This window comes from Mustela erminea, chromosome 21 (assembly GCF_009829155.1).
Source record: "Mustela erminea isolate mMusErm1 chromosome 21, mMusErm1.Pri, whole genome shotgun sequence".
Taxonomy (NCBI): domain Eukaryota; kingdom Metazoa; phylum Chordata; class Mammalia; order Carnivora; family Mustelidae; genus Mustela; species Mustela erminea.
Window position 1 is genome coordinate 4,951,674 of NC_045634.1, and position 22,144 is coordinate 4,973,817.

At 34.1% G+C, this 22,144-nt stretch overlaps 1 protein-coding gene across 3 annotated transcripts in view; it reads right to left on the bottom strand.

The window, feature by feature from the left end:
* Positions 1–1,681: 1,681 nt before the first annotated feature.
* The window catches only part of LOC116581964 (A disintegrin and metallopeptidase domain 3-like), a 109,285-nt gene continuing 88,822 nt past the window's right edge, over positions 1,682–22,144 (bottom strand). For 2 of the 3 annotated variants that reach the window (XM_032329298.1, XM_032329300.1), the window contains 7 exons: positions 21,677–21,767; positions 20,995–21,184; positions 15,328–15,414; positions 13,565–13,679; positions 8,416–8,578; positions 5,006–5,056; positions 1,682–1,849 (listed from right to left, as the gene is read on the bottom strand). In XM_032329298.1, coding sequence (XP_032185189.1) covers positions 5,008–5,056; positions 8,416–8,578; positions 13,565–13,679; positions 15,328–15,414; positions 20,995–21,184; positions 21,677–21,767 — 695 coding nt within the window. In that variant the 3' untranslated portion in view covers positions 1,682–1,849; positions 5,006–5,007. The remainder of the gene's footprint in view (positions 1,850–5,005; positions 5,057–8,415; positions 8,579–13,564; positions 13,680–15,327; positions 15,415–20,994; positions 21,185–21,676; positions 21,768–22,144) is intronic. The other variant, XM_032329299.1, reaches the window with a different exon arrangement.

The window sequence follows — 22,144 nt, forward strand, 5'->3', positions numbered from 1 at the left end:
GTGTCCTCCTTAATACCCATCACTGGGCCAACCCATCACCCACCCTCTTCCCCTCTAAAACCCTCAGTTGGTTTCTTGGAGTCCACAGTTTACTATCTTCGCAAATAAGGAAAAATCAAGAATATTAAACTTGATCTTGGGTAAGACAATAAAAAAGCACTTTTCTTTAACTGTGTGCTTATTCTTACATATTAGATGGTAATTAGTTGAAAAAAGGGAAAGGAAACCTAAGTGTTTTGTTAACAGTTACTCTAAGCACTAGCAGGGAAACTATAGAGGGGGGAAGGGTAGTGAGGCAAGTAGGAAATATGTCCCCAGTGGACAAGATAATGTCTTTGTATGTTCTAAGAGAAATCTTAAACCATACATACCCAAAACCTAACTCAACTTCTATGCACCTCTCATCTATACCTTCTTTTATCCTAGTACAGCCTTTCGCAAGGATGAATTGTGTGAACAGTTGGAACATCAAATTCCTGTCAGGATTAAAACTTGGGCCTGTTGGTAGTATACCTGGGATCCTCAGAAATTCTTATTAAAATAAGGCAGGCTACTGATCATAATAACCTAAAATAAGTTAGTGGCAATGAAGATGAAGGAAAGTTATGACAGAATCATCCTGATATGTACTTTTTTCCCACACAATTCACCCACTGTGTACAATTGAATAATTTTAGGATTTTTCATATAGTCACAGATGTGTGCTATCACCAACCCTCACCCCAAGTCTTTAACTCTCTCCTAAACAACCCCAGCCCTACACAATCACTAAACTTTGTTTCAATAGATGTCCCAATTCTGGGTATTTCATAGCAACAAATAACATAAGGGTTTTGTGACTGGCTTTATTCACTTAGCATAATGATTTCAAAGGTCCACCCAATTTATAGAGGTGTCAGGGTTTCATTCCTTTTTATGACTGAGTAGTATTCATTGTATGCATAGATCACTATTCATACAATGTTTATCCATTTATCAGTTAATGGACATTTGGAAAAGGAATCTCTTGGTCTCTGTGGTAAGGTACCCTTACCCCTGAATCAGGAGAAAAGAATCTTTGTTTATTAATGGAAACTCTGTAGGTTCTCATTAGACTACAGCTAGTGTGATGGTTCCCTTATCCATCAATGTCTTAAGGTATGCAGAAGTACACTCATCTCGTAAGAGGAAGATGGGGCAGAGGGTACTGAAGCATGAAAATCTTACCCAGAAAAGCTCAGCTTAGTGAAAAATGAGTAATAAGTCTGGGCTCCCCCAAAGGACAAAGATATATCCTAGATCTCAATTTATCTGAGGCCAAGGAAGTATATCACCTGGAGACACAATAGTTATCTGTGACCAGGAACTCAGTTCAAATAATTCCCTGAAGATATAATGATATTAGTGACTATCCGAGGGTTCTGGGGCTGGCCTTACCTAGCATCATTTCCTCTCAATATCCCAAAGCCTGGAATGGATAAGGCAGGGAACCATGAGTTATTGGAAAGGTGTGGACTGTGGGTGTCTTCTGAGAAGGGAGCAGCAAGCATGGCCCTGGGCATCGGAGGGTGGGCAGCAGCAGTGAACAATGGAATGCTTATAGCTTGGGATGTATAAGCTTCCCTGGTTCAAGAGAGGCAATGTTGCTTATTTTTTCCTAGAAGATCACAGCAGGTAGAAGAATCAACAGACACAAGCCTACTTATTTTCACTCTCAGGATTTATTTTTGTTTGTGAAATTGAAAGTTTTAAATCATAACAAAAGGAGAGAATAGCAGATATTTTTTCACGCTCAGAGCAAAGCTGTTAACAGTGAACGTCTTGATAACATTCTTTCTCCAACCTTTGGCTTTTTGACATCATTTAGTCACTGTTGTGAAATAAGTATAGAAAAAAGGAAATACTAAATTTTAGTTGTTAATAAAAGCTATCTAATTTTCTGATGCAACTATAGGTGTAGCAAGTAATTAACATATAGAGCACCGCTTTTAGTGCCACAGTCTATGCTTGTGCTCCATGAAATTCTTAAACTCAGCTTTCTTTTTCCTGAATTATCTGTGATAGCCCCAGTAAAGGGAAATACAATAAAGCAGTAGTCACATGCATTTCATTTACACAGTTTCAACAATTCACATGGATAAAAGGATATCATGAGCAAAGAAACAGAGGAAAAGAATAAAAATATGTGAAGAAATAAATAATAACTATTAGTCTATTTTTATCTTCAGAGGAAGAGTATTTCCAGAAGTCCTCTGTGCATTTCCAACAGGTGTCTCACATACATACACATGTTCAAAACCAACCCATTGTTCACCCCCTCCACATTATCACTCCAACACAAACTGGTGCTGACCTAGCTACACAATATGTCATGACTAAAAGATGTCATCTGTTGTGTCAGAAATGTTTAAGTCTTTGCAGTTCTCTTGTATTTTTACCAAAATATATCCATCCAGTCACCCCTTCAATTGAGTCTACCTCTGTTATATCTCCCCAACCTTCCTGTTCCTTTCCTCTTACCTGATCCTGCATCCTCCTGCATTTCTGTGTATTCGTTAGTCTTATAGCTGTTTCACTAGCCTCTGGTTCTTACTGAGTCTGACTGACTTTTTCCCTACTTTATCCCAGCAATGTTTGTAAAAAGCAAACCATGTTGTGCTGAATCATTCCCTTACCACTTCAAAAATACTTTATAGGAAAAATACTTTCTCAGAGATGAGAAAACAAACTACTTGTTAGGGCATACCAGATACTTCTCTTGGCTCACCATTACCTTTGCAGAGTTTCTCTCATAATGTTCATGAATTTTAATGTAAATTTTTAAATGTATTAAGAGCACACATTTTAAAACAAGTCTGCATTTGCATTTAACTTCGATGATCTTGTTGCTTTATCAATAAACATTATTGAAGCACTCTTCCTTTTACTTTATATTCAAACTGTCAACTCATTCTATTGGTCACCTTCAAAATTTATTCCTAAGACCATCTTTGCTAACCCTGGTCAGAGGTACCACCCCTTCCCTCCTGGATCATGGCAGTAGTTTCACCACTAACTGGTTTCTCTACTTCTACTCTTGTCATTATACAGACTATTTTCAAAAAAACCACACTTTTATTTTATTCATTTTTTAACAAACCAGCCTTTTAAGGTGGAAGTCAGAGGCTTGAAACTTTAATTCTCCAGTGATTTCCCTCTTTCACTGAGAATAAGACACAGGTGGCCCTCAAGACTTGCCAGAGTCTACAGGTGTTTACTGTCTGACTTACTACCACAAGCCGCCTGCTAACTCTACTCCAGCTAAACTAACATCACTTTTATTCATCAAATATTCCTGACTTATTTTTTCATTGGATCATTCACGTGCTTGAAAAGCTCCTGCCCAGATGTATGCATGCATACCTCTGCCAGCTCTACACCTGTGTCAGAAAGAGTTGATTTACAGCTGGAATGGAAAAACTCTTTCTCTCTGGGAAAGCCTGGATGCCTGGTGTCACTTTTTGCCAAGACAATGGCAGTGGGATTTGTAATGGGCTGTTTACAGCTCAAAATAAGGAAACCTGAGGCCTTGTGCATGAGGTGTCTCTGGGGAGTCTCTTGCTTGCTTGCCTTCTCTTAGCTGCACTGTATCCTTTACATTTCAATAAAAGCCTCCTGTGAGTTGACCCTGGGAAGTCAAGTACCTACTTTCAGACATCTGAACTGGGTAAATAGTTGCACCTCCTCCAACTCTTTGCTTACAAATCCCTTGCTGAATAAGGCTCACTCTTTCAATTATATTCAAAACCTCTACCCAGGTCCTTCCTCACCACCAATTCTCCCATTTACCCTTACTGAGAAATAAGACCATTTTACGAGTAGGGCAGTATTTGTAAATGTCTTCTCTGGTAGCAGATGGGAAACAGAGATCCACTGACCTAACTCTCTATCAAAGTAAAATATGGAGGAATGGCAAATAGGTTGAACTCTTGATTTCACTAATGGCTGAATTTTTAATTTTTCCATTTACTCCCAGTGATAGGTCTAATATGTCAAAACTAACATTTCTTTATGTATATGGCTTATAAATTTGAATATATAGGTACACAAATGTATATATGTACATATACCAACAATTTATGGATATGTATGTTGAATATATACAAATGCCAACTTTATCCCATTTTACAATAAAGAATTGTCTTTCTAACCTGGAGGACAATGCATTTATCATTTTGCCTTGCACCTAATAGATCTTCAATAAATGCCAATTCCATTTTCCATCACCAGACATATATCGGGTTATATGTGTCAAATTGTGAATTCTTAAGAGTTAAACCCTGGAGTCTGGTTGTCTTAAATGAAATTCCAGCTCCAAAATTTACTAAAATTCTACACACATAATTATTTAAGTTTTTTTATGTCTGTTTTCTCATTTCTGAAATAAGGATAACAATAACCATGGAGCTTTAGTGAGGAAGAAATATAAATGTTGTAAGTCAATCTGTCTAATTCTACCAAATTAGAAACCTACCTGTGGAAGCAGGATGCATGATGGTTCATTAATATTTTAGGAGCACATTTAGAATCTCTTTAAAGTCATTTATTATCATAAAAATGTTGGTTAATAAATCATTGGCTAGGGGTGCCTGGGTGGCTCAGTGGGTTAAGCCTCTGTCTCAGGTCATAATCTCAGGGTCCTGGGATCGAGCCCCACATTGGGCTCTCTGCTCCGCCGTGAGCCTGCTTCCCCCTCTCTCTACCTGTCTTTGACTACTTGTGATCTCTCTCTCTGTCAAATAAATAAAATCTTTAAAATACAACAAACCTCTGGCTAATATTAACTAACATTAACTATTTGTAAATTAGTGTAAAACAAAATTATCAAATGCTTTGTTGTAGTCTTTGCCTTAGTATGTGATATTGATAAGTAGAAATCAAGATGCTGGAACATGGAATAATAGCTTTTTTACACCAAGGTATTGTTAAAATTTTTAAAGTAGCTTATAAATTTTATCAATTTCACTAATTTGATCCCTCAAATTACCTTTAACTTGATGACGGGTTGCTGTTGCTACTGCTGTCTCCTGATACAGATCTGTAAAAAAAGAAATGACATTACTTTAGGCTTAGAAAACCTTGTAATTTTTTTTCTGTCTTTTTGGACTATAGTTGACACAAAATGTGACATTAGTTTCAGGTGTACTGCTTAGTGATTTGACAAGTTTATGCATTATGCTATATTCACCACAAGTGTAGCTACCATCTGTCCATATAGCATTACACTGTATTCTCTATGCTGTGCCTCGTCTTATTAATTCCATTACTAGAAGCCCACATCTTCCTCTTCCTTTCACCCATTTTAGCCAACCCTCCACCTCACTCCCCTCTGACAACCAACAATTTGTTCTCTGTATTTACAGATCTGATTCTGCTTTCTGTTTATTCAATATTTTTTTCCATTTATGTGGAATCATGTGGTATTTGTCTTTCTCAGTCCGACTTATTTCATTTTGCATAATAAGTCTCCAGGTATTTTTTTTTAATTTTTTGAGAAACCTCCATACTGTTTTCCACAATAGCTGCACCAATTTACATTCCCACCAACAGTGCACAAGATTTTTGTTTTGTTTTCCTCTACATCCTTGCCAATACTTATCATTTCTTGTTTGTTTTTTTTGGGGGGGGATTCTACCATTATGACAGGTGTAAGATCATATCTCATTGTGGTTTTGAGTTCCATTTCCCTTCTGATTATTGATGCTAAACATCTTTTCATGTGTCTGTTTGCTATTTGTATGTCTTCTTTGGAAAAATGTCTATTCAGGTTGTTTGCCCATATTTAAATCAGATTATTGGTGGAGGCTTTTTTGGTATTGAATTGTATGAATTCTTTATATACTTTAGTTATTAACCCCTTATCTAATATATCATTTACAAATCCCTTCTCACACTCAGTAGGTTTCCTTTCTGTTTTCTTGATGGTTTATTTCACTGTGCATAAGCTTATTTTGGTGTAGTCATAATATTTTATTTTTGCTTTTATCTCTTTTATCTGGGGAGACATACCTAGAAAAACGTTTCTACTACCAATGTCAAAGAAATTACTGCCTGTGTTCCTAGCAGGATTTTTACAGTTTCAGGTCTCACATTTAGGTCTTACATCCATTTTGAGTTTATTTTTGTGTATGGTGTAAAGAAGTTGTTTTATTCTTTTCTTTGTGTGTAGGTGTCCAGTTTCCCCAGCACCATTTGTTGAAAAGACTATTTTCTCATTGCATATTCTTGCCTCCTTTGTCACAGATTAATTGGCTGTATAGTTTTGGGTCCATTTCTGGGTCTAATCCATTGACTGATGTGTCCATTTTTGTGCCAGGGTCATACAGTTTTGATTATATGGCTTTGCAGTTGTATCTTGAAATCTGGGATCATACCTCTAGCTTTGTTCTTCCTTTTCAGGATTGCTTTGACTCTTTGGGGTCTTTTGTGGTTCTATAAAAACTAGGGTTATTTGTTCTAGTTCTGTGAAAATGCCACTTGTAGTTTGAGGGAGATTGTGTTTAATCTGTAGACAGCTTTGGGTAATATGGATATTTTAACAACAGTAATTCTTCCAATCCATGGGCATGAAGTATCTTTCCATTTGTGTCATCTTCAGTTTCTTTCATCAGTGTCATATAGTTTTCAGAGTAAAGGTCTTTCACTTCCCTGGTTAAGTTTATTCCTAGATATTTTATTCTTTTAGTTCCAATTGTATATGGAATTATTTTCTCAATTTTTTTCTGATACTTTATTATTAGTGTATAGAACCACAACTGATTTTTGTGTGTTAATATTGTATATGTCAACATTGCTAAATTCATTTATTAGTTCAAACACTTGTTTTAGTTGTGTCTTTAGGTTTTTCTATGTAGAGTATCCTGTCATCTGCAAATAGTGACAGCTTTACTTCTTCCTTACCAACCTGGATACTTTTTATTTCTTTCTGTTATCTAATTGCTGTGCCTAGGACTTCCAGTACTATGTTGAAAAGAGTGGCAAGAACAGATGTCCTTTTCTTGTTCCTGATCTTAGAGGAAAAAAAAGTTTTCAAAGTTTCATCATTGAATATAATGTTAGCTGTGGGTTTTTCATATATGGTCTTTTTTATGCTAAGGTATGTTCCTTATAAGTTCATTTTATTGCGAGTTTATTTTGATGGAAGTTTTGTATCATTATGTTATCTTTATTTGTACGAGTGAGAAAAGGAACATTTTCCTGTAGGATATAAAAGCACTTATTTATCCTTACTTCCACATTCTTTTTTCCAGGGTCAATAATATCCACTGACTGAGCAAAAATGGGACTTGTATGGTGTTATGGTTAAAAAAAAAAAAAAAAAAAAAAAAGCTGTATGTAAGTGAAGTTGGATGAAGAAAGACGACTAGCATATCATCTCACTTATGTATGGGATCTAAATTTTTTTAAAGATTATATTTATTCATTTGACAGAGAGGGAGAGTACAAGCAGGGGGAGCAGCAGGCAGAGGGAGAAGCAGGCATCCTGCCAAGCAGGGGGCCCAATGTGGGGCTCAATCTCAAGACCCTGGGATCATGACCAGAGCCAAAGGCAGACCCCCACTGACTGAACCACCCAAGCATCCCTCTTAAATTTTTTTAAAACAAAAAATAAGCTCATAAATACAGAGAATAGGTTGATGGTTACCAGAGGTCGGGTATGGGGTGAGTGAAATGAATGAAGGAGGTCAAAAGTACAAACTTCTGGTTATAAAACAAGTAATGCGTATATAATGTATAGCATGGTGATTATAATTAACAATAAACTATGGCATGTTTGAAACTTGCTAAGACAATAGATCTTAAAAGTCCTCATCACAAGAAAATAAAATTTTGTAACTAGGTATGAAGACAGATGTTAACTAGACTTTTTGTGGTCCCCATTTCAAGTAGCTTTAGAAACATATGAAACATATGAGCAATATTAAGTGTAAATTGGGCATTGTCCTATCTGTATCCACCCTTTGCTATCATATATATATATTTTTTTTACATTTGTCTCACCTTCTACATATCTATTCACAAAAGTTACTTCCTTATCTCTATTAATCTCCTTGATACAACTGAATGTCAATGCAAAAAAAAAAAATGAGGTTGCTTAGGTGGTAGACAGAGTCTACTAAAGCAACTGTAGTCAATATGGCTTTTAGTTTGAAAGGCACTGTGAATTTACTGAGTAGTTTCAGTTATTTCTGAACCTATAAGAAAAAGAAAAATAACTTCCCCCATGAAATCTGAAAAAAGATCTGGTATATGCCAAGGCTCAATATTTCTAAATATTAATCCAATTCATCCAAGATCCAAACTCAGCACTTTAAAATCTTACTTGCAATATTCTAAATATTAATTCTTCCTCAATTGGATTTTAATATTAATTTAAAAAATAATAAATTTACTTACTCTTCACTTACTGTTCCCTCTCTGTTCCAAAATCTTATTTTATTCCATTTAAAAGAGATGATGGCAGTTAAAATAAGGATGGGTAGAAAAACGTAGAAACTGATCAAGAGGCCATTTTTTTGAGGAGTAGCATATTGTTTTCTAAGTAAGCTTTTACTTTCCTCTGAAAACATGAAAGTACATTTTAACTTATCAAAAATTATATGCAAAGCTTATTAGTAAGTTGAAATATAAAAACTTGTGATTCAAATAATATGGTGATAAAATAAATTTATGTTTTAAGGTATTTTCAAAAAATAAAATTTTTAAAAATGTAAAAAAATTAAAAATGTTTTCCAATATTCTGTGACTATGCCCCCAAAGAGCATTATATATTTGTCAATTCAATATATAATTAATATAAATTTATATTTAATCATTATATGTACATTTAATCTTTAAGTGTTATAGTCTATTTTTATTATATTCCCTTTTATAAACTTCTACTTAAAATATATTAATCTGATAGTATTCTTTAATAAATTTTTCATTTGAAAAATAGAGTAGGTATAAAAGAGGGACCTAGAGTGGGAGGAAGATGACAGAGGAGTAGGGGATCCTAGTTTCATCTGGTCCCTGGAATCCAGCTAGTTAGCTTTCAGATTATTCTGAACACCTGTGAAATCAGCTGGAGATTCTAAGAAAAGAATTGTTGCAATTCTACAAATAGAAAAAGGGACCACTTTCTGCAATGTAGGAGGTCCAGAGAAGCGAACCCCAGGCAATATATTGGAAGATAAACTGTGGGGGGTGGGGGTAAGCCTCCATCAGCTGGCTGCTGGAAAGTGATATAGCAGCAGAGTGCAAAATCGGAACTTTTAGAAGTCTGCACCAGTGAGGGACATCCTGCCTGAAAGGGGCTCAGGTAGCAAAGCAGGGCACAGGGTGGGACAGTATGGTCTCAGGGTCTCTGGGTTCACAGAGAGAATGAGGGTGTCTGAGTGCAGCAGAGTTCCCTGCATCAAAGCTGGAAGCTGGCTGCAATCAGCAAGCCCATGAGTAGGCTTTCACCTCAGTGTTGCCATTAACCTTGAACTGCAGAACGATAAGGCAACTGCTCTCCAAGCAGGGACCCAGCAAATAGCAGAACCATGGAGAGACCCTTTCTGTGCCACAGGAATCTGGAGAGTTTGGAGACTCAGGTGGCATGGATCCTTTAAGCAAAGAGATCCCAAAAGTAATATAGAACAGAAAGAAAGAGGGACAATATACAGAAACGGAAACTTTACATGTAATACAATGGCACCAAATTCATATCTTTCAACTTTACTCTGAATGTAAATGCGCTAAATGCTCCAATCAAAAGACACAGGGAATCAGATTGGATAAAAATAGCAAGACCCATCAATATGCTGTCTATTAGAGATTCATTTTAGACCCAAAGACACCTCCAGATTGAAAGTGAGAGTTGGAGAATCATTTATCACACTAATGGACATCAAAAGAAAGCTTATATCCTTATATCAGGCAAATTAGACTTTAAAACAAAGATTGAAACAAGAGATGAAGAGGGATACTATATCATACATAAAGAGTTTATCCAACAGGAAGATCTAACAATTGTAAATATTTATACTCTTAAATTGGGAGCAGCCAATTATTTAAACCAATTAATAATAAAATTAAAGAAACACATTGATAATAATACAATAATAGTAGAGGACTTTAACACACCAGTCTCAGCAAAGCACAGACCATCTAAGCAGAGATTAACAAATGCAGGGACACTTGAATTACATAATGGACTAGATGGACTTCACATATATATATATATTCAACACATTCCATCCTAAAGCTACAGAATATGCATTCTTCTCAAGTGCACATGGAACTTTTTCAAGAATAGGTCACAAACTGTGTCACAAATCAGGTCTCGAGTGGCACCAAAGATTAGGATTATTCCTTGAAATTTTTCAGAGTACAATTTTTTGAAACTTGAACTCAATCACAAGAGGAAATTTGGAAAGAGCTCAACTAGATGGGGACTAAAGAGCATCTTACTAAAGAATCAATGGATCAACCAGGAAATTAAAGAATTAAAAATCACATCAAAACAAATGAAAATGAAAACAACATAGTCCAGCAACTTTGGGATGCAACAAAGGTAGTCCTAAGAGGGAAGTATATAGCAATACAGGCCTACCTCAGGAAGCAAGAAAAGTCTCAGATATACAACCTATCCTTACACCTAAATGAGCCAGGTAAGAACAACAAATGAAACCTAAAGTCAGAAGTAAAAAGAAAATAATAAATATTGGAACAAAAATAAATTATAGAGAAACAAACAAAAAAAGTAGAACAGATTGATGAAAATTAAGAGTTGCTTCTTTGAAATAATTAATAAAATTGATAAACCTCTCACCAGACACATCAAAAAGAAAAGAGAAAATAAATAAATCACAAATGAGAGAAGAGAGAAGAGAGATCATAAAGACCACCACAGAAATGTAAAAAATTATAAGAGAATATTATAAATAGTTATATGCCAAGAAATGGCAATTTGGAAAAAACAATGGAAAAATTTCTAGAAACATACAAACTGCTAAAACTAAAACTAGAAAAAACAGAAAATTTGAACACACCCTTAGCAAGCAAAAACCTGAATCTGTAATCAAAAATCTTTCAACAAACAAAAGTTCAAGGCCAAATGGCTTCCAGAGGAATTCTACCAGATATTTAAAGAAGAATTAATACCTATACTTCTCAAACTGTTCCAGAAAATAGAAAGGGAAGGAAAGTTTTCAAATTTACTCTATAAGGCCAATACTACCTTGATTTCAAAACCAAAGAGTCCACTAAAAGGGAACATTACAGGCCAATATCCCTGATGAACATAGAGGCAAAAATTCTCAAGAAGGTACCAGCAAATCGAATTCAACAAGACATTAAATGAATTTTTCACCACAATAAAGTGGGATTTATTTCTGAGCTACAGGGGTGGTTCATTATTTGCAAATCAATGAACATGAGATACCACATTAATAAAAGAAAGGATAAGAACCATATGATCCTCTCAATAGATTCAGAAAAGCATTTGACAAAGTACAGCATACATTCTTGATAAAAACCCTCAACAAAATGGACAAAGATGGAATATATCTCAACATCATAAAGGCCAAAGACTACAGATATACAGCTAATATTATTCTCAATGGAACAAGACAATTATGTCCACTCTTAGCATTTTTATTTAATATAGTACAAGAAGTCTTAGACTCTGAAATCACAGAACAAAAAGAAATAAAAGGCATCCAAATCACCCAGGAATAAGTCATACTTTCACTATTTACAGACAACATGATACTCTATGAAGAAAACCCAAAGATTCCACCCTAAAGTTCCTGGAACTGATACAGGAATTCAGCAAAATTGCAGTATATAAAATCAACATACAGAAATCTATTGCATTCCTATAAAAAATAATGAAGAATCAGATAGAGATCAAGGAACTGACCCATTTACAATTACATCAAAAACAATAAGATACCTAGCAATAAACCTAAACAAAAATGTGAAAGACCTGTATACTCTGAAAACTATAGAACGTTAATGAAAGAAATTGAAAAGGATACAAATGGAAAACCATTCCAGGCTCATGAATTAGAATAACAAGTATTGTTAAAATCTCTATACTACCCAAAACAATCTACACATTTAATGCAATCCCTATCAAAATACCAACAGGATTTTTCACAGAGCTAGAACAACCAACCATAAAATTTGTATGGAGCCATAAAAGCCCCCAAACAACCAAAGCAATCTTAGAAAAGAAAAGCAACCCTGGAGGTATCACGATTCCAGACTTCAGGCTACATTACAAAGCTGTACAAAGAAAGAAAGTATGGTACTGGCACAAAAACAGACACATACATACATCAGTGGAAAAGAATAGAGAACCCAGAAATGAACCCACAACTCTATGGTCAACTAATCTTCAACAATGCAGGAAAGGCTATCCAGTGGAAAAAAGACAGTCTCCTCAACAAATGGTGTTGGGAGTACTGGACAGCAACATGCAGAGGAATGATAATGCACCACTTTCAGATAACATACACAAAAACAAATTCAAAATAGATAAAGAGCTAAAATGAGACTAAGGATACAATTGAATTATACCTTTGAATTGCTGAAAGTAAAATTCTCAATGCAGAATTCTACTTCCAGTTAAAATACACTTCACAATTTGAGACATTTTTATAAAACATTTTAAAGACAAAAGCTGAGAATAATTGGTCACCACAAGGTAGGTAGGTAAGTAGATACAGATATAGATATATGTAAAGGAAGTTTGTCAGTGAGAAAGAAAATGACACACATGGAAATTTGAATGTGCTAGAAGAACTGAAAAGCCCTTGAAAACAGTAAATTGATAGGTAAATGGAAATATTTATATTAAAAAATCTTTAACTTTCCATTGGCTGTTTAAAGCAAATATAATGGTGTATTATCAGGTTTATATAAATATGTATGCATAACTACGGAAACAAAAATGATGGAAAGACATTAATGGAATTATATTCTTATGAGATTTTTACATTATAATATTTAGAAAAAATGAATACACTATGAAGAAAATGAACAATATTCGTGAATGTTCACCAAACAATGTTTCATACCATCTACTATCCATATGCTATGAGTGTAGATTTTGTTACTTTTACCTTTAAATAGTATGATCATTTGAAAGATGTGGCTAGCATGTTAAAATTGTTAACATCCTCAAATATACAGAGTATATAATAAAATGTTCCCCTATTCTGTAATTTAATCATACTTATCTAAAAAATTCTGCTGTATAAACAGAAATGTTTGGGGAACCATGGTTAAAATTAAAGGGAGGCCTATTAGCATATTCACTTCTTGATTGGAACGAAAAGCATATGCAAAGTTTTGATTGACAGTATGATCTGGACCTGTACTGTTTAATATAGTTGTCACTGGCCACAAATGGCTACTTGAATTTAAAGTAAACAGAGTAAAATAAAAAGGAAATTTTAACCCTTTATGTTGCACTATCGACCTGTCAGGTGCTCAATAGCCACATAGTCAGTGGAGACCATTTCTATAAGTACAGAAAGCTCTACTGAAGCACACTGATCTCGATACTAACTACTGGCATGCCAAAATCCATCATCATAACTTCCTCCTGGTGATGTTGGTGCTGGTTCACAATGTGGAGGAGAATACCCAACATCACAGTGACAATGGAGCTTATCATTGCAAACCTAAAACAAAAACCAAACAAAAAATTAGAACATTTTAGGTATAATGCAAAAATTAAATGCCTTATTTGTGACTGTTAGTCAATATATGTTATTAAAATATGATTGCTTCATACATTAGTTTTTTAATGTGGAAAATAATTTTTACAATAAAATGTAATATAATAAATGTCTTTGCAGTATCTTTTCAATGTCATAGATACTTCTTATTTGTCTTTTGTCTTTTTAAACAACAATAGATAACACACTGATACAATGAAAATACCTTATTCTAAAAAGGCACAGGAATTATGAAGCTCAAAATTTTGAAACTAAGAGAGTTGACTTATATTATGAATCGTGCTAGATTTTTTCTTAAAATGTCTGTGATAAGAGCCAACTTTTACAAAAAATGGGGGGAGAATTGTAAAGGAAAAAGCTTGCTTATCCAGACATAGATACCAAAATGTATTTTGCTAGAAATAGGAAGGCTAGAAAACACCTATAAATCTGATCTGGTGGATGAATCAAAAGGGTCAGAAGCAGAAAAGAGGATCTAGAAGTAGATTCATGCAGAAATTAAACAAGAAAGGAAAGAAACAGAAAAGAAACTGCTAATGATAGGACATGTTAGCGATTTGGGAGAGAATTTTGATACAAAAACATGCAGGAAGGTCAGTTTTTTCCTGGATTATTATATAAAATCTGAAACATCAATATAGCAGCAGACACTAGCCACAAAGTTAAGGCCAAATGCACTCTTGGAAAATTTACAAAATTTCTATACCCTAGCAGCTAATTTCTCAATGGATGGACAAATAGAAATGTAAATGACAATTAATTAATTAATTAATTAATTAGTTAATTAACTAACTAAATGCAAATTAACAATATATTTAGCTGTGAGAAGAGATTTTAAAAACTAAGAAGCTAGTCTGGCTAGAATTTGAGAAAATGCACATTTTCGTTCATGATAGGTGAGAGCAAATCTGGTATATTTCTAAAAAAACACAATATGTATGAAAATTTAAATGCTGCATAAATTTGACCCATCAGATTTCATTGCTAACAATTTAAGAAATCAGGTAATTGTCCAAAGGTGAATGTTGAACAATGTCCATTATACCATTATTTACATTAGCTAAGTAAAAATTTGACATAATCTGTAAGTTCATTGGCAAATGAGTTTTCAAATACAGTATAGAAGAGACATACACAGAAATAAATTGAAGATATTAAAGAACATAAGAGATCTGAATGAACAAGAAATTCTGCTCTCATAAAAACATTATATTATAAGTCATATGTGTAATATAAGTATATTAAGTGCATGTGTTTAAACATATCAGTACACATACATTCAATTATAAGCAAAATTTATATAAGCATGTATAAACATATATTCATACCCATTTCCAAAATTTCATACTGGAATATGTTTCATACTGCACTTTTGTACAAAGTTCAAAGTTTATCAGTTCATGAGACCAATAATAATCTAAACACATAAATCTTATGTATATATATACATAATAGAATCACTTTCCTTATTTAACAGTAATTTTCTAAAAGAAATTTCCACATCAAATAATTCTGAACCTTATTATTGTCCTGGAAAAAGTTACTGACATGTATTTTAAATATATGTAAAAATAGAGGAAATAATACATACTCCATGTCCACTGCAATTTACTTCTGACCGACAATTTGGTCTATTTGGGTAGTTACTGGCTTCTTGGCAGGTTCCATGAAAGCAATACTAAAATGTTAAAACAACCAACAACAAAAATTTTACATGTAAACTCAAGAGTTGAGCAATTGTACTTGGTATAAAAATTAGATTGCACAAGATAGATACACATACACACCCCCACATACACACACACACCCACACACACACCAGATGAGTCAATTTCATGACATTTATTCCTTTTAATAAAAACAAGTTGGGAGTCTAAATGGCATGTTATTACACTACTACATATAAAATTCTGAGAATGAGATACTATTTTTTCCTTATGAGGGAGCACAGCTGTGAGTTTATTGATACTAACTGGCATAAGAACAAATATAGATAACTTACACTGATCATTTGTAATGGGCTAGGATGTGTCTTTCTATTTTCTATGCAATTTTATAATATATACTCAGATTGACTTTGTGAGGAAGATGTTTTTATTCTCATTTTGTATTTGCTAAAAATAAATGTACTCTTTTAAGGTCATGCATGAGTTACTGACAGACCCAACATTCAGTGCAAGAACTACTTTAGTCACAGAGCCACATATTTATTGACCAATGCTAAGTATCTGTCATTTTTATGTTTATTTCCAACATTAATGACAATATCTTTTATCTTTCACATTAGCAAAGTGACCTTAGTACAAATTATTTAATATCCCCAAGCTTCAGTTTGTCCATCTTTGAATTTGGAAGAGCAATTGATATCCAAAATTTTTTAAACTATAGGTTATTAAAAAATGTAGGTATAAGGATGAAGCAATTTGTTAGACATAAAGGAATAAAAGTAATGTTTGGCACATAGTAAATGCTCACTAATACAAGATACTGTTTTATTGTTCATTTACCTCATTTTTATGTAGATTTTAAGTGCTTATTCCTATATCCAAATTTTATTTTAATCTGAATATCTTTGGGGTATTTTCTAAGATTATCTGCTGACTTTTCTCAGGTTATCTGATAGAATATACACTATATGATGAATAGTCTTAAAAATCATTATTTCCTATCATCATAACTAATTATCATCATAAAGGAAAGAATATCAGCTTGTTCATTAACTGAAAGTGCTCTGATGAAGCCAGCAAGAATAACAAAATGTTGGACAAACCAACATCACCTATCCACTAAACCATCTTCATTCTAGTTCTCTTTAAAACGTTGTCATGAGGCAAAAATAGATGAGTCATATTTCACTGGGTTGTCTTTAGGGGAAAAATAATCCAGGAAAAGTTAAGACCTATGCTTTGGATACGATTTTCAAGTAAACAGATCAGTGTGTAGCTGGCTCCTTTGTAATGACAGCAAAAGCAAGAGACATTATAAAAGTACTTAGCCCTGGGCAATGGTTGGGATAATTTTTTTTTAATATAAACTAATCTACAAGACTTCTGTCTTTGAATAAGAGACACAGATAATGTTTCAGAGGCAGTTATATCATGTATCAAAGGAAAAAAATATATATATATGTAAGTGCATATTTCTTGAAAGAGAAATGCCTGGATTCTGTAAGCATATTTTCTTACAGTCCCAGGTGTGAGTAAGAAAAAGGCAGTTAATTTTACTTATCTTATTCAATGATTAACTTATCTAATTTTGGACAATTAAATATGTCCTAAACATACCCATCTTCAGGTTAAAAATGAATGTGCTGAGAGGTGTTATCTTCTCTACCCGACCTGAGCTAGAAATTACTTCAATAAACTCTTCTGTGCTAAGTCTTATAAATAAAAAAGAAATCAAAAGAGCTTTCTGTCACATCCAGTATTAAGCAAACTTGCATTATTGGAATAATGCCTATATCCATGCAGTATAAATATATGTGTTTCATTTAAAATTTTATTACGATTCACAAGAGACATACTTTTCCTCATGTTATAAATAAGATATAAGGTCTCCCCTCCTTCCTCCTTTCTGTTCTTTTCTGTTAAGATAATTTTTGTAAAGGACCACATTAATAATAATAAGATAAAGAAGTCTTTCCTTTCCAACCACTCTGAAATCAACTGAACAATGTGGAGTAACAAATGAAAATGAAGTATATTTTTGATGAATTTTTTAAATAACCACAGAATAATTTCAATTCAAATTCACAGACATGGCACTCACAATTACTCCCCTTTTCCTAATTACTGTGAGTAAAGGAGAATCAGAACAAGGCAATTAGAAGATGAGAGATTTAAGAACTTCCTGGGATTTCAAAATAAAATGAAGGCCACCAATGGGTAAAATGAAGTGAGGAAGCAACCACATCACATACAATGGTCAAGGAGAGAGCTTTGGTGGACCAGCCTATAATGCTTGGAGTATCTGCAGCCTCAGAGTAATAAGGAAAAGCAAAGGAAAAAGAGTCAAAAATGCAGTTTGGACAGGAGGGCCAAAATGTGGAATTATCCACAGAAGTGTCCACAAAATCACAGAAGCAGTTAGCTCTCATATTCACTACTCACCTCTCTGTTCTCTCAATTACAAAATGCATTCCACAAAACAATTTTATCCCAAAGGAGAAAATTAAGGAAGGTATTTTGTTTCCTAAAGCAATTGAATTAATGATGACTATAGATTTTGGACTTTGCAAGTGGTCTGTCCTTTAGGAGAATCGCTATCCATTTAAAGTTTTGGAAGTACCACGACCTAAATGGCTGGCTCCCAAATGAGACTGTTATTTGACAAATCCTTGTCACATGGAAAAGGCTGCCAGTTTTGCATTATTTTTTTTAATTAAAAATAATGTGGGAGTAAAGCATCATGCCAACTTATAGCTCCCACTGAACCAAGTAGGAAAAGCCAGTCTCCCTCCCTCCATCTCAGTCCCTGCCTTCCCTTCTCTTTCTTGCCCTGCCCTTTTCCTCCCCTTCTCTTCCCTTCCCTTCCCCTCTCACTCCTGTCTTATTTCACTCAGCATAATCTCTTCCAGTCCCGTCCATGTTGATACAAAAGTTGGGTATTCATCCTTTCTGATGGAGGCATAATACTCCATAGTGTATATGGACCATAACTTTTTTTTTTTTTAAGGATTTTATTTATTTATTTGGCAGAGATCACAAGTAGGCAGAGAGGTAGGCAGAGAGAGGGGGCAGGAAGCAGGCTCCCTGCAGAACAGAGAGCCTGATGCGGGGCTCAATCCCAGGACTCTGAGATCATGACCTGAGCCGAAGGCAGAGGCTTAACCCACTGAGCCACCCAGGTGTCCTTGGACCATATATTCATCCACCAAAGGGCATTTTGGTTCTTTCCACGGTTTGGTGACTGTGGCCATTGCTGCTATGAACATTGGGGTACAGATGGCCCCTATTTTCACTACATCTGTATCTTTGGGGCAAATACCCAGTAGTGCAATTGCAGGGTCATAGGGTAGCTCTATTTTTCATTTCTTAAGGAATCTTTACACTGATTTCCAAAGTGGCTGCCCCAACTTGCAATTCCACCAACAGTGTAAGAGGTTTCCCCTTTCTCCACATCCAACACTTGTTGTTTACTGTCTTGTTAATTTTGGCCATTCTAACTGGTGTAAGGTAGTATCTCAATGGTTTTGATTTGAATCTCCCTGATGGCTAAAGATGATGAACATTTTTTCATGTGTCTGTTAGAAGTTTGTATGTCTTCTCTCCTTTGCATTTTTATATAAACCTTTAAGTCAGTTTTTCAATCTCCACCAGCAGGACATCCTACCCCTACCAAATAAATAAATAAATAAATAAAATGAAAACCTGCTGAGAGTTTGATTCTTGATGGTATCAGATTCATCACTGAGATATAATATTTTAAGAAATGAAAATTAAGAGGAAAATGGAAATGACTAGTAAACTTGAGATAATTTTATTCTGACATAAAAACGATGTAGTTGCAAAGGAACATACTAGTACTGACTACATTATAAACTAATATGTCACCCTTTAAAAAATAATTTAAACTGAAAAATATTTACTGTAAATATGATGGAGTAAATACATAAATTTACTAACTTATTTAATCACTCATTAACATAAACAAAATAGTGTTTGAGAGTGTGTGTGTGTGTGTGGTATAACACATAAAAATACCTTGGTCTTTGTCCCTGGTTTCTGGCACAGAGCATCTAAATCCCCTTGGAACTTCCCATGTGATAAGAATGTTTTCTGTTATTAGTCTGCTTCCAACCAAACCTGAGTTTATGTTTATGGGGTGACTTAGGGTGGAGCTTTTAGCCCCTGTCACAGACCTCTAAGTAGGAAAAGTGGTGTGGCTAGAAATTGAACTTGATAAAAAGTTCTGAACATTGAGGTTCAAAGACTTTCAACTTGTGGCAATGCTGAGATGTGAAGAGGTGTCCTGGACACTATGACATCCTCCTTGCCCCCCAACCCCCAATATACCCTTCTCAATGCATTTCTTCCATTTAGCTGTTGCTGAGTTGTATCCTTTATAATAAACTGGTAAACATAAATAAAATGTTTTCTTGAGTTCTCTGACCCAAATGAGCAAATTATCATACCCAAGGAGGGGCCCATGGTAACCTCCAATATTTATAGCCAGATGGTCAGAAATATGGGTGGTCTGGGATTTGCATCTTGTCTCTAAAATGGGGAAAATCTTATGGCACTGAATTTTTAAATTGTGGGATGTGATTTTATCTCCAAATAGTGTCAGCATTGAATTACTTGGAATTGTTGGACACCCAGCTGGTGTCAAAGAAAACACTACATAATATATATGTATATCATAATATGTATGTATATCTCAGTATATGTGTATACTATGTATATCTTAAAATATTATATCTCAATGTAAAATATTTTAATTAAAATGTGAGATAATTGTACAGTGTTATTCCTTTGGTCAACTAATTTTTTAATTGTACCAGTTTAAAAATATTTTGTTCTATTTCTCAAAATTTTTAAGAAAAAAAATAAACAAAGCTTAAACTTTGTTTTATTATTATGTCTTATAGAAAGGCTAAATTTTTAACATATATATGTTATGATTTTGGAGGAAGAATTAGGCAAGTTGGTCTATGAGCAAAAAAATGTTTTAGTTTCACTACAATGAAATTAATTCTCCTTGTCAATTATAGAAAGATTAAATTCTTGTCTTTTTTTGCTTTTTTTTGTTGTTATTGGGTTGTTCTGACCTACTTTTTTGGTGTATTATCTGTTCTTTTTTGTTCTTTGTTTACACAAATTTTTTGAAGTTTAGATCCTAGCCTAACAAAGAGGTTTATATTCTCAAGTATGAGAAAACAAGTTTACATATCTATAGCAAAATTTATAATAAAACAATGATAGTCCACTAGCAAGTGTTCCTTTGACTAATAGAAATTCCGAGATTTGAATAATCTTAAGATCATGATACAGTAACCAAAATTTATAACATTAATTATAAATAAAAATATCTTTAAGTCTCTCTCTCTCTCTTTTGCTCTCCAGGAGATATATCTATATCTCAGCAGTATTTAGATTCAGTATGTCCAGGGAGGAAGTGAGTTCAGGGTTTTTCCAGACTGACATCTTGAACCTTATCCTCTCTCTCTTTTTTTTCTCTCTCTCTCATGAACTAATATTTACATACACAGACACTGAGATGCACACATATATGGAAATCGAGTAAAATTTTTATTTACCTTATCTATTCCACACATAGTACCACTGTTCATTTTGGTAATATCATGACCTGCAGTGTGTGTTTCATTTCTTAAATATGCCGACAAACAGATATGGCCTCCAAGGTAAGTATATTGAACATCATAAGCTTTTGTTGGTACTATTTCTGAATGTGTCCAGTGACAAACTATCTTTCCACAAAGGATACTCCTGTCAATAGAAGGCAGAAAAAAAGCTCATATGTCACTGTATTAAGTAATTAACAGTTCAAAACATGAAAATAATTCAAAATGTGTCTCAGATCATAACATAAAAGTTATTCAGAACATATATCATGAAGTATAACAAATAAATTTATCTGTATATACTAGGTCCATCTCTCATTGGCATTAACTTATTTTTTTTTTAAGATTTTATTTATTTATTTGACAGAGAGAGATCACAAGTAGGCAGAGAGGCAGGCAGAGAGAGAGGAGGAAGCAGGCTCCCCGCTGAGCAGAAAGCCTGATGCGGGACTCGATCCCAGGATCCTGAACTCATGACCTGAGCCAAAGGCAGCGGCTAACCCACTGAGCGGCTAACCCACTGTTTGAACTGTTGATTATTAAGGCGCCCGGCGTTAACTTATTTTTGCGCATGCATGCACACACACACACAGACACACACACACATTTGAAAAATTATAGTTATCTGAATACACACCCAAAATTACAACTTGATTTTCCACAATTTCCAAAATTATCTGCTTGAAAATTCACTTCTTGTGTACATAGATAAGTAGAAACTTTAGCGACTGAAAATATAAAGTTATAATTACTCTTTAAAAAATTAGTATAGAGATATCTAGACAATAGCAATGCCCTTCAGTGTCATCTACTATAAATATTTAGTGTCTTCTCCTGGAAACAAAAGGAGAAACACTAAAAATTACCCACTTGAGAACAGGAAAATTTTGATAGGCAGAAATGACTAAGAAAGCAGTCATTTGCTCTCTTATCTACAATCCTAATACTCTACACTTCTTTGCACCAATCATCTGAAACTTAATTAATACCTTTTTGTTTTGTTTTTGTTCTATACTTATTAGGTCTATTTTGCCTCTTTACATAGTTCAAAGTCACACTGATTCACAATTTTATTTTCAAATTTGAATTTATACAAACAATATGA